Genomic DNA, 13,214 nt, shown 5'->3' with positions numbered 1-13,214 from the left:
AGAAGAGGTTTTATAGGTCTACTATCTTTGCAATCCAGCAACTGTCAGATACTCGAGGTTGCAAGAAACCTAATAAAACACAAAAAGGATCATCTTATTGTAGGTTTAGGCACATGTTAAAGGGATGGTTATAGCCTACTCATTTTTCTATGCAAAACATAAGGAGAATTTCTGAATAATCTTCACACAACTATTATTTCATATAGATATGCGATAGTCCATGCAAGTTTCCAAGTTGTTTCCAAGCTCCAAAACAGGACAAAAAAAGTTGAATGTTATCATTTGTTTATTTAATGTTCTATTTCCACATTTACAATCTCCATTTATAAATAGTTAATTTCATTTCGGTATAAAAATGAACATGATTCCCATTTGCTATACATATTGCATAGATATTTGGTGCTGGATGGAATACTTAACTGCTGAGATTAGTGCCGCATTACTAATAGAAGATTTATTAAATTGTGATAATAAAAGCCATTATATTGCCATTACACCCACATTAAAACAAGCCACATCATTAACTTTGATTAGACTGCAGTGGAGTTTGTGCTCTAACATAGCCATGGAAGCAAATTACAAGTAATTGCTGCATTAAAAAGCTGGTTATGAGACAGGCTTGACTTCGTTTGTGATTTTCAGCTGGTCATTTGCTTGCTAAATTCCACAGGTCAGATTCTGGCTGAACCCAGTCTACTCCCATGATGCTTTGCAGAGTGAAGTCTTGAAAATACTCAAGTCGATGACTGTTCAGATGAAAGAAGAAATGTTAAGATCACGGTGATGTTAATATCCAATAAAATGAAACTGAAATAGTATTAAAATATCTAAACTTACAAGTCTGGTCCCTGTCCTTCTTGCAGGTCTTCTCTAGGAACAGGATACAGAGCCTCGTAGGTCCTTCCTGCACCAGAGCCATGGATTGCATAGGAGTTCATTTTATTAATGCCCTGAGGGAAATACCTCCAAGGCAGAAGTGCTTCTCCCTTCCATGTGTTGTCCTCTATACTGGCTTTGAATGATAGAGGGAGTTGTTGCTGCGACATGTTATAGCAAAAAAATATATATAAATTACAAAATAAGCTAAAGGGTTAGGAAAGACATCAGGATCTTAATACTCTATATTTTTCATTTTTATTATATTATGCACTTCTGCAAGTTTTAATATTAAGATATTTACTGTTATAAACTTTTTAAATTATTTTTTAAAAAATTGTGTATATGTATATATAAGCCTTTTTTGGTGTGCATTTGTCAATACAAGATCTTGACAAAAAATTGATGCACCTCTTGATGGAAATAAATGCTGTGATGTTATTTGCTGTGATCTTGCATTGACAATGCAAGAGGTGAGCACTCTGTAAAGTCTACTCCAGCACATCCCAAAGACTTTCAATGAAATTAAGGTCTGGACTCAGAGGTGCCAATTCATGTGTGAAAATGATACTTCATGCTCTCTCCCAAACATTTTTTTCACAATGTGAGCCTGATGAGTATTGACATTGTCATCCTGGAATCTGGCCATGATGTGTCTTCCTACATGGTTATTTAAGTTTGTTTGTTTGTTTAATACGCCATGTTAGCATCATGTCTATTTACATGGCAAACACAAAGGTCCATGGTTGTTTAAGAAATTAAAAGCTACACACTCGATCTTTCAGGGTTAAAAGAACCGTTACCAAACAAATAACATACTAGAAACATAATAATCACTGTAATAATAAACTATCCATAGACTATTACATTTTTGCCTATAAAAATCCAAACAGCAACATTTTTTTTGGCCAGGCTGTGTCTGTGTGTGGGTGTCTGTGTGTGTGTTTATCAGTTTAACACGTCCTTGCTAAACAAAAGTATTCACAACTTTAATTAAAAAAAAATTTCTGACCCCAAACCTTTGAATGTTTGTGAATGTGATGTTAAATACGTGCCAAACTGATCAAAGGTGAAAGTAAAGACAATTATAAATATATCATTGGTTTCCACAAAAAATATTAAGCAGCACAACTGTTAAATTGTCATAATATTTCACAATATTACTTTTTTTTTGTACTGTATTTTTGATTAAACACAGCCTTGGTGAGAATTAGAGACTTCTTTAAAAAACATTAAAAATCTTACAGACCCCAAACTTTTAAACAGGAGAGTAAATGTTTGTTAAAAACTCAAAACATGAATCAACTGATGTACAGTGCATATTTGCTTACCATAAACGCATTATGTTTTCCATTCAGCAGCAGAATAAGGTGTTGTCCATGTCTGTAATATCAAAATATTATTTCAATTACACATTAGCAATGAAAAAACTGCCTGAAATACACAGTAGGCTTAACTTACGGGCAGACTTCCACCTCTAGATATTGCTCAGTGTTGCTGTTCAAGAAGAAGGATTCTACCACTGAAAAATAAGTCAGTAGCACAAACTGTAAATATTGCGTAAAAGAAAAAAGTTAAAGATAAACATCATACCCCCGGTTTCACAGACAAGGCTTAAGCTGGTCCCAGAATATAATGCATGTTTGAGCTGTTTTAACTGAAAGCAACATTTACTGACACATCTTAAAATATGTCAGTGCCATTGTTTTGTCTCAAGATGCACACCCGTAATGTTTTTTTCTAGTGTACATTTATAAAAGCTACTTAAATATCCTAACTGAACTAAGGCCTAATCCTGGCTTAAGCTAAGCCCTGTCTGTGAAACCGGGCCTTAGTGTTTCATAAACCTTTTCATCTAATTCAAATTCAAGTTCTCACCAAAGTGGTTTATAATTATATGAAAGAAAGAAACTGAATCTGTAAACCAGATTTAACATATATGAACATACCCTCATAGTCCCAGAGACCAGGGAACGGCTCTCCAGGTGGTCCGGCTGGTGCAGGGGGGTCATTAAAGAAAGGAGCAGTCACCTGCATTAACAAACCTTCCTCGCCAGGTGAGAAGCGAATCTTTACCGGCTTATGATCCACAGGTAAGCTGTCCCAGGTGTGTCTGATATAGAACTCCATGGCAGTCAGGAGGATACAACCGCTGCAGACACTGTTAAGCATGGCAAAATCTTATTTTCTTCTATAGCTAGACGTGAAATATTAATAAATGACTGTCTTGTTCAGTTCTCAATATATATAAATTTGTAAGTATCAATATATGATTTATCCACAGTTCTGTGCTGTATTACGGCTTAAGCAGCTCAGGACACAGGACTGTCTGATATGCAATAAGGTTCAACAGTCATTGATAAGCAATGCATCTGATATCATAAATATGACACATGATGTCACCTGATCAACATGTTCATTCATTTGGCCAGAGGTCAAAATATTGTTTATGAGTGGACCACTTAATATTCAGTAATATTATTGATTTGACTGCACTGACACTATTGATGGGAACAAATCTTGAACTGAATTGAGCTGTATGATAACACCACTGTCTTCTGCAACGTTGCTTTTAATCGCCTTCATTTCAGAATTGACAAATTTTGCAACGTCGATATTGTTACAGCTACTTAAGTGAATAAACAGTAAACAGACTTGAGCTGAATAATGACACTGAAACTGTTTTTTTTTTTTTTTTTTAGCTGCTTTACAGTTGAATTGAAGTCTGTTTGAATCATTGATCATTATTGTCCTGTTTATCGCTGATTTGAAACCATTTGTATTGTGTAAAGCGCTATATAAATAAAGGTGACTTGACTTGATGTCATGGGAAAAACACTTCCTGATTTCTGGCATAGATCAACAATGCATCCCACAGACGTTTCAGTAGTCAGCACATAGTCGGTAGTAAATAAAAGAGAGAATTTATTAAACAAAATGATGAAGTAAAGTATTACCCTATTCGATCACATCGAAGGGCCCCATTTTGTTATTTCCTCAATTCAAGATAAGAACCATGGGGAAAAAGAGGAACTCCATAAATCACACGGAACCTAAGCGAGTTGGAGTTTCCCCGGAACATTTTAAAGAGTTGCACCGCGTCCCTGAGGATGAATCTGATTGGCTCTGAGGGTGAATCTGAGCGTCCGTGAAGATGAATCTGATTGGCTTGTAGACTCTTTAAACTACAAGGCGGAAGGATTTGGAGGTACCTATAATAATCTCGAGGTCTTCTAATCTTATATTTATTTACAATTTTCTGGTATTTCATAATTTTTCATATTACGCGATGAAAAAATAAACATTTATACTTCCCTTAAGGTTTTATGACAGTGTATGCAGCCCATTTATTATGAATTTTGACATATGTGTAGCCGTTAGCCTGCTAGTTAGCCAGTGTAAATCTCCACCTGGATACCAATGATGCTCAATACTGTTGCTGGGATTACACTCCAGATTCGCTTTTTTCCACTCGCTTAATCTGTTGAAGAACGTGTAATAATCTAGTTTAATATTGTACGTTGATTCAATTAAACCAAAATGATAAATGCTAAGGTTCTATAGAGTCAGTTAATTCAATGGTAAACCAATATTCCTACACAAAGACGGTCTCCAGGGATCATTTATGCTGGCTGTGTATCAACTGACTGTTTCAGCAAATTGTTCCCCGTTGCATGCTGCCTACCTACCGACCCACATAATATGTTATTATAGTTCTTGATGATATTTACAAGGCATATGCTTTGACCTAACAGAGTTTATTGCTGTTGCAGAAACAAAAAATGACAACAGAAGTCGAGTTTCTTCGAGATCAAGGTGAAACGCTAGATCACAGAAATAATAGTGTGTAGATACACGTTCGGTTTTTACAGTCATACATATTCATCAGTATTTGAACTTTGTTTTGTGTCTTATCAGTGAATCGTTTAAACTCCGTTCTTGGTCGATATCAGGATGAATTTCCTCCTCCCTCCTCAATGTCACAGGTTAGTTGTATGATGATTAGATGGCAATTTGATTGTTTATTGCTTTATTTGTTGAATCTGTAGATCATTTATAGAATTAATAACATAATGCTCTTATGATGCACAGGTGAATGTTTTAAGTAGAAAAGGAAGTGTTCACAGCTAAAATAAATAAATGAAAAATTCTGTTGTCATCTTCAACTTCATGTTTTTCCAAATCTGTATGACTTGCTTTCTTCTGTATTACACAAAAAGGAGATGTTTGGTATGTGAAGATTAACAGCTTTAGTCACCATTCACTGTTGTTGCTGTCTCTTTCATACAGTGAAAGTGAATGGCTTCCAAACAGTTTGGAACAATATGAGAGTAAATTATGACAGAACTTTCATTTTGACAGAGCTAACTCTGAGGAAAAAACAACAATTCCAAATAATAATAATAAAGGATTGAAGCACTTGGGATGTTGTATATAGATAGACACTTAAAAATATTCTTTCACTTTTTTTAGGCAGATGACGTGGTCATGGAATCTGCAGCTCCCTGGCTCTCAGACAGAGGGTAAGTCCCTACGGCCAGTTACAAACCTTAATTAGACCACATGTCATAATAAAGAGAAAACACAAATATTTTAGGAATCTGTCAAAAACTTTTTTAAAACTAAAAATGTTATTGTCATTTTTAGACTGTAACAGTCTCTGGCTCATGTCATCTACTATTTTAACCATGCAACCACTATTTGTTAACAAGAAAAAAAAAAAATCAGTTTTCATGAACCATACTACTCAAAATAAAAGTTTGGCTGAAATTTCTACTGAATTTAAAAAGAGGTTTGCTAAGGCATAAAACCTTCTTTTACATATATATATATAAATAAATACATACATACACACACACAGAGTGCTTAACATATGTATGTAAGGTTTGTGCCACAGCTGCCCTAAACTAACAGTATTGGTGATTACCAAAATAATTTTTCTGTGAGTCACAGTAGTGTTTCTAATGCTAAAATATAATTATTGTTGCGATTTAAATGGATTCAAAGATAGATCGCATAAAAGTTTTTTTTGGTTATTATGTGTGAATAAAGACTATTTAGTTGTCAGTTTGATATTTGCCTAATAAATGACACTAAAAGATTTAGTTTTAAACAAGTTTTTGACAGGATCCTAAAATATTTATCTTTTTTTTTTTGGTCTAATAAATTTAAGCACTGTGTGTATATATATATATATATATATATATATATATATATATATATATACACACACACACACACACACACACAGAGACACACCTATGTTCCTATATGTTCCTATAGTCAAGCTTTATATTTTTTGTGATTTTAAATTATTATATATAGTAGTATACTGTAATTACAGTAATGTTAGTTTAATTGTACTGTTATGTAATCCGTAATGTAATCCATGTAATCCAGTACCATGGAACTCTAAATGTTAATAGCTTATAATCTTGTTAAACATAATGATATTGTTTATGACCTGAGTGTTTGTTTTCAGTCTAATGGCTCCTCTAATAGAAGAATATGACAGACACATACAACAGATGGAGATGCAGCTCAAGTTCTATCAGGTACTCATGAAGGCTTACACTATACTACTCTGCACAAACGCTCACACCACATGAATGCTTGCATTAGAGTGAGGTTGTACAACTGTCAGGGCTTGATGGGTCTGATTTCATGCTGTCAGCTATAAATTGCAGTTTAATCCCAAATCAAGTGAATTTGTCTTATAATAAGTTTGCCATTCAAGAGTACACTCTATCTCTCTCAATCACCCTCCTCCCACCACTCACTCACTCACACACTTGTTTCTCCCTGTCAAACACTCAGAGGCAGATGACGGACGTCAAAGCAAGCCTGGAGCAGGTGGTTAAAGAAAATGAGCGGTAAGAGCTTTCAAATGGATCTCCTGCTGATTTCTCCACCTAGACACTGGTTTATTATCGCAGTCAGTCAGTGCTAACAGCTTCTGCAGTGCAAGATGAGGTGCCTCTGGTAATCACAGAACAGAACACCCTTTACGTAAATTCACTTTATTGTTGGGAGAAAGTTTGTGAGTTTTGCTGTAATTCAGTGATTGTCTATTTTTGTTCACATCTCAATCTGGAAAACTTTTGCACCTACCAACATAATCTGAGGGTACGTTTACAAAACAACGATGTACTAAAAATGGAAAAGTTTTTCCTTTGCATTTTTTTTTTAAAAGTTTCACATACAGATGACAACGTTGTCAAAACGATCCATGTTCACACAGATTTGTGAAAAACGACTAAAAACGCTGTATTATACATGCCAGGCAAGTAGATGACGATGTCACTTTCGTGTAAATTGTCATGTAAATGAACAGCCATAATCATATTTTTAGTTGAAAATGGTGTTGTGTAAACACCCCCTAATAGTCAGTATAAAGGACAAAATCACAATTTAAGCAATGAAAAATAACAGCGGCAACAATATTTGCATGTAAAAAAAAAAAAAAAAACTACTATGAAAAAGGACAGTTAAATCTACAATAGAATATTGTTTCATGATAGATAGATAGATAGATTGGTTTAATTGGATTATATATACTACTGCCAGTCAGTTACTAGGACTTCAAAGTCATATTATTTTAGAACAAATTAAAGCAAGTCTGCAGATAATTCCTGAAGGTTTATGAAGGTTGACCTTTTGCATTAACTGTTTTTTTTTATTATTATTATTATCCTCAGGCTTCATGCAGAGCAGAGAATATCCATCGAAAAGCAACTGCAGTCTCTGTCCACTGGAACAGAAGGAGACACGGCAGCGGATGCAATCGCCATCAGCAATCTGGAGGAGCAGGTCAAGTGTGCCGTGGAGGTAAGTATCCAGACCTGCTGCATAACCACCTCTAAACTCCCATGAGTCGGTCTGTGCAGCTACAAACCCACAGGCACTTTCCTGGCCCTGTATTCCGGCTGTCCTCTGACATGTGCGAGGGGTGATCTGGGGTTATTCGTTCTTTAGTTAATATGTGATGCGGCGACGCAGGTCGTGTTGTGCTGAGGGAATCGGTTTTAATCAGCGTGGAGTACGCTTCAGGTGCTCCCGAGGATTACATATCAACACTTGACATTACGGAGTAATGAGATATTAGTGCGTCACTCATCGAGCGTCCCACTTTCAGTTAGACATTGCACATCTTTGCCCTCCTTTAGGGAGCAGTTCACCAGAATGTCATGCTGCAAATCACATCTAAACTTCTCTAGAGAGTGTGTCAGTTCAAGTCAACCCTCAAGTGACTTATTTTTGAGTTTGTGGACTTTCCACTTTTTCCAATTTATATTCACAGTTCTAATTTCTTAATTAACTGAGAATGAAATAATTAGCCATAAATTAAACATCCAGTGAGACATTTTCTGTCTCTTTCTCATCGCAGAGGTGGTAATATACAGATACAGCACAGTTAAGAGGAGTAGCTATATTATATTATATTATATTATATTATAAATGTATTTTACAAAATATTGTTTAAAAGTTTCACATTGATTTTGCCAATTGAATACAAAGTGAAGCAATATCGTGAAAATTGCATGACTCTGTACTAGTTGTCCACTCCTTGTCTTGCAAAAAGAAGAATAAAATATTTTAATAGCATCTCTGGTTCAAATCTCATTAGCAAAAAAGGGTGATAGATCTGGGAATATGATTATTCATGCAAATCAGTTTTGCAAACTGCCCATTTTAATGAATCAGTTTGAAGCCAGCAATTCATTTGCATTAATACTCAGGAGCGTTCATAGACATTTTACATTTTAAAATCTTTTTTTAAAAATAATCCAATTTGTGTCAAAATGTAATAGCCAAAACTTTTAAAAACTATAATTGCTATAGTTATAAACAAATCTCTTGCATTCAGCACAAGTAAATATCATAGTTACTACAGTTACTATAATTATGTTTATGTTTATGTAATCATGTTTATGAGAGCTATGTTTTTTTTTTTTTTTTTTTTTTTTTTTTTTTTGCTCTGTAAGTTACAGAAACACTTTTCAACCTTTATGCTTCTGGCAGACACTTTTCAAAATGAATAAAATGCAAGGAAAATGTGTTTGCCCTGCCAATAAATCCCATGACTTTGGCATTGTTAGCTTCATGCTTTATAAGTCCATGCTTTACAAACTGAGCTACAGGATAAATATATCATTTCAGTTCAATTAACATTGCTTCTGTACTGTGCATTAATATCACATCTCAGATCTCAAAGATATTTAGAGAGGAGTTTAGTCATGAAAGGCCACAATCATAGTATGTTTAACTTCAGTTTGTTCTTTATGTGTCTTTAGGAGAAAGAACGGGCTCTTCAGATGTGGCAGACAGCTTCGCAGGAGTTGGATCGTCTTCAGACCCAGTACCAGAGCTCCATGAGTGACGGGCAAATACAGGCTGTTGAACGGCAGCACATGCAGGTAGCCAGTGCAAACTCACATTCGTGTTTACATACTCAGCACATTTGAATTTAAAATGCAGGTTTGTTTTCAAAATTGACAGGTTAAGCACATATTTGGTGTACAGACAGCTTTATCTGAATCTCTCTTAAACACTTGAATTTTCTCAGAATATGTAATATGATTATTGAACACTAGAGGGCAGTGTTTAACCACATGCAGGCACAGTTAACAGAACAAACAGACCCCCAGCACTTTCATACAATTATACATAAACCAGAAGGCATGCTGAGACGGATTATTTGAATATATGAATTCAATATTAGCTGTTGGCTGTAAAATATTGGCTTAATTATGGCTTGAAGCTTATTATAATACACATTATTTAATTATTGAAATACTTTGTCTGTGCTCTTACTGAGGATCACTGTGCTGTTTTAGAATCAGCTGGCACAGATTCAACAACACGCACAGAAGCTCCAGCTGACCAATCAGAAGCTGGAATCGGTAAGACTGCCTCTTTCAATATGTAAATAGTACTGGTTAAAATCTAAATCTACTGTATTTACTTCTCCCAATTCATGTCTCTGGTTTATTGTGCATGTTTCATTGTTTTTTCCTAATGAAATAATCTTTCATGGTCGTTCACAATGTTATGTAAAACTTTCTGCGCCTTTGAAATAACTTTCTAAAACTTTCTTGTCTGTCATATCGCTTTGCAGTTTCTTTGTTCTCCCATAATATCATTATATTTTACATTTATCCATTTAGCAGATGTTCAGTCCAAAGCAACTTACAAATGAGGAACACAAGCAAATACATTGCAATACATTGTCCATTTTTGTATTTATTTGGTAAATAAACTCCTTTAAACGCTCTTTATTTTGTGATAATGGTCGAGTAATATAAACATTATCTCTCAAATTATGTCACCAGCCACTTTTCATGTTCCAATCAGATCCAGATGGATAAAATCAAGTCCCTTTTTACATCATTTCTGACTAAAATTTCTGTTGTACCCAGAAAATGTGATGGGAATATAATTTTATTTGTATTAAGGGGTTTTATTAGTGATATTAGTGCCGTTCGAGGGTTCTGTGTTCATTCAGTTGTTATGCAATGGTTTTAAAGGCATAATCCTTGCACTGTCTTAGTCAGAGACACACACACACACACATTCTCGCACTACTCAGAACGCCACCTGTTTGAGTGAGTGTTGTTCATTGTTCAGCGTGTATGTGTGTAGTGGTTGTGTAGAGAAACACTACTCTATTCCTAAATATTTAATTAGCAGTGTAACTCTCACACACCCACCTTTTTCACACCTTGACCTCTAAACAGCCAACGTCCTCTCCTCAGTCCTTCATCCTTTTAAATTTCTTTTGCGTTATGCCCGGCCGGCGTTCATGTCTGTCCTGTCACACTCAGACCAATCAGCAGTTCCTTAAGACGGTGGCGGAACAGAGCAGTGAGCTGGAGGAGTTACGCAGTCAACTCAGGTAGCGTTCCAGATGGCCAACTCTTTATGACTTAACCTTGACTCAGGTTCTGTTTTGCTCTTGTGTCTATAATTCAGTCAGCTCAGTGTGTTTCTCAAGAGTTGAACTCAACTGTAGTGCAGTCACATTTACTCCAGAAGATTGACTTTTTGTTACTGTTCTTCTTGAAATGCGTTTAAATCTTTCTAAAGATTGTAGTGCATTTCCCCTTGTCTTCTCAGTACTATGCTATCAATAAAAAGTAGTAAAAAGATCGCAGTGCAAATTTATTCATGTGTTTATTTCTGTATGATGTTGCAGGCAAGCAAAACTTGAGCAGAGATCTGCTGCGACTAAAGTGGAGGAGATGACCAGACTCCTGCAGAACGTCCAGGATCAGATGCAGAGGAGGGTGAGAGATGTTGCTATAATTGTCCTTATGTAAGCGGTGTATCACCCTACTGTGTGTTTTTTAATAATGCCATGTCTGTGTGATGGTGCAGGAAGAGGACGCAGCAGAAGCTCACGGTAGAGAGGAAGCATCTGATCGGAGACTACAGCAACTACAAGCAGCACTGAACCAGCTAGAGGCCAGGTGAAGTCTATCAATTATGATTTCAGTGTGACAGCTAGAGTGAAAGGTGTGTTGATGAAGAAACTGTGCTAGTAGTTAGATGTTGTATTATGGTTGTATGTAGTATGTACTGGTGTTCAAAAGCTTGGGGACCAATTTTATATTCATTTATTCATTAATTTATTTAAAATTAGTACTTTTATTCATCAAGGGTGCATTAAATCAATCAAAAGAGATGGTAAAAGACATTTATAATGTTACTGTAGGGGAATTTACAGTTAAGACCCGAGGACCAGATATGATGAATGAAGACCAGGAATCAAAGATGTAGTCAACTGAAGAAAATTTTACTGAAGAGAATAATTTGCAGTTTCATCAGCAGAAGTCGGCTTCAACACAGCAAGGAGTTCGTAGGCTGCTCTATGTACACCTTTAATACAACAGCAACTATACTCTAACACGGGTCACTAAATTAAGTCATTACTTCAGGTTGAATGATTTTGATTGGTTATGACATTAATAAACATAGAAAATCTCCACATATGGACAGATAGTTCGAAGCATATCTCCATTGACTATCTGTATGACAATAGGGGTCCTGGTTTAGGAACGAAGTGACCCACTAAGGTCACGTATCAGCGTTTCAAGGCTTCAGTTTGTCTGAAGATGGTCATTTCATCTCCCTTGGGTACCAGTTGTTCCCCTCACGGAAGCCAGGACCTGTAACAAAGGATACTGACACACACACAGAGAAACACAGCTTCTTCAAGGTTGGAGTTTGTCGAGGTCTAGCTCTGATAAGGAAACTTTCCCAAAACATACTGATAAGATCTATTTTTCTCTCAGTAAGAGGATCAGACAATATTCTTTATTATTATCTAGTGATTGAAGATGAAAATAAAGTGCTTTTGTGTCATGTAGTAGACAGGCCCTGTGACCCCAGTGACCTAGGCTGTCAGAGTCAGCTAGAAGAGTAAATATATGTTTTAACGTGTTGGGTGCTTCTCTCAAAAACAAGGAGAGAGCATGTTCCAGTGAGAAGACATGTAATTATATAACTACTTAAATCTCATAAGCTTGAAGAAGTCATTCAAATTGTTTAATATTTAGAAGGATAAATATTGATTAATAACTTGAATACAAACCAACCGAAAGGATAGATATTGAAGAATCCACCCATTCATTACAAATGATTTCGATTTCAAATAAATGCTGTTAAAATATACTATAAATGTAATAATATTTCACAATATTAATGTTTTACTGCATTTTTGATCAAACAAAGGCTGACTTGGTGAGCATAAGATACATTTAAAACATTTAAAAAAATCTTACTGACCTCAAACTTTTGAGGTGTGGTGAACGTGATGTTTTAAAGGTGCAGTGTGGAAAGTTTAGCTGCATCTAGTAGTGAGGTTGTGAACCGCAACCAACGGCAGCTCACCCCTCCCTTTCGAAGCACATAGAGAAGCTACGGTGGCCGTCTGGTCGACACAAGACAAAGATGTCGTCATCTGAGACAGCAGAGAGTACGTTAGCAGTCAAGCAAGAGGTTTCTTCTTACTTGTAACAAAGAACGGTCTCTGCTTCTAATAAACCAGACTACTACTACTACTACTTCGTGCATATTCAACGTAGTGACGATGCAAGCTGCCTCTAAAAACACAAACGATTTAGAAGAGGAACAACGTAGTGATTAATCGTGCTCTGTAGAGCAGTTTGTCCGTTTAGGACATAGAAGCATACTCTATGCACTGTTCTTGAGCTAATCTGAAGGCCACACGAAGTTTGGAGGTCTGTAGCTATTGACTCTGCAGAAAGTTGGTGACTGCTGCGCACTGTGCGCCTCAGCATGCGCTGACCCCGCTCTGTGATTTTACGTGGCCTGCC

At 36.0% G+C, this 13,214-nt stretch overlaps 2 protein-coding genes across 5 annotated transcripts in view; one reads left to right on the top strand and one right to left on the bottom strand.

Moving 5' to 3' along the window:
* Positions 1-268: 268 nt before the first annotated feature.
* Positions 269-3,978, bottom strand: c1h4orf33 (chromosome 1 C4orf33 homolog). Its single transcript, XM_051890146.1, has 6 exons — positions 3,834-3,978; positions 2,826-3,037; positions 2,338-2,398; positions 2,208-2,259; positions 838-1,037; positions 269-746 (listed from the first exon to the last, which is right to left on the bottom strand). The coding sequence occupies exons 2-6, from the start codon at positions 3,004-3,006 to the stop codon at positions 647-649; spliced, it is 594 nt and encodes a 197-aa protein (XP_051746106.1). The 5' UTR covers positions 3,007-3,037; positions 3,834-3,978; the 3' UTR covers positions 269-646.
* The window catches only part of sclt1 (sodium channel and clathrin linker 1), a 17,273-nt gene continuing 8,032 nt past the window's right edge, over positions 3,974-13,214 (top strand). The window contains exons 1-12 of one of the 4 annotated variants that reach the window (XM_051871596.1): positions 3,974-4,084; positions 4,650-4,692; positions 4,795-4,862; positions 5,350-5,399; positions 6,359-6,431; positions 6,694-6,749; positions 7,575-7,704; positions 9,171-9,293; positions 9,714-9,779; positions 10,701-10,771; positions 11,072-11,162; positions 11,254-11,345. In XM_051871596.1, the coding sequence (XP_051727556.1) occupies positions 4,659-4,692; positions 4,795-4,862; positions 5,350-5,399; positions 6,359-6,431; positions 6,694-6,749; positions 7,575-7,704; positions 9,171-9,293; positions 9,714-9,779; positions 10,701-10,771; positions 11,072-11,162; positions 11,254-11,345 (854 nt within the window). In that variant the 5' untranslated portion in view covers positions 3,974-4,084; positions 4,650-4,658. The other 3 variants (XM_051879717.1, XM_051886381.1, XM_051885644.1) reach the window with 3 other exon arrangements.

The sequence above is a fragment of the Ctenopharyngodon idella genome, chromosome 1, assembly GCF_019924925.1.
Source record: "Ctenopharyngodon idella isolate HZGC_01 chromosome 1, HZGC01, whole genome shotgun sequence".
Lineage (NCBI taxonomy): Eukaryota > Metazoa > Chordata > Actinopteri > Cypriniformes > Xenocyprididae > Ctenopharyngodon > Ctenopharyngodon idella.
This window is presented reverse-complemented; position numbering and strand designations above follow the sequence as displayed.

Coding starts and splice junctions, on each gene's coding strand:
- c1h4orf33 (XM_051890146.1), bottom strand. CDS start 3,006: ATGGAGTTCTATATCAGACACACCTGGGACAGCTTACCTGTGGATCAT. Junction 2,260..2,337: donor CTAGAGGTGGAAGTCTGCCC/GTAAGTTAAGCC, acceptor TTGATATTACAG/ACATGGACAACACCTTATTC. Junction 747..837: donor GAAGGACAGGGACCAGACTT/GTAAGTTTAGAT, acceptor TCATCTGAACAG/TCATCGACTTGAGTATTTTC.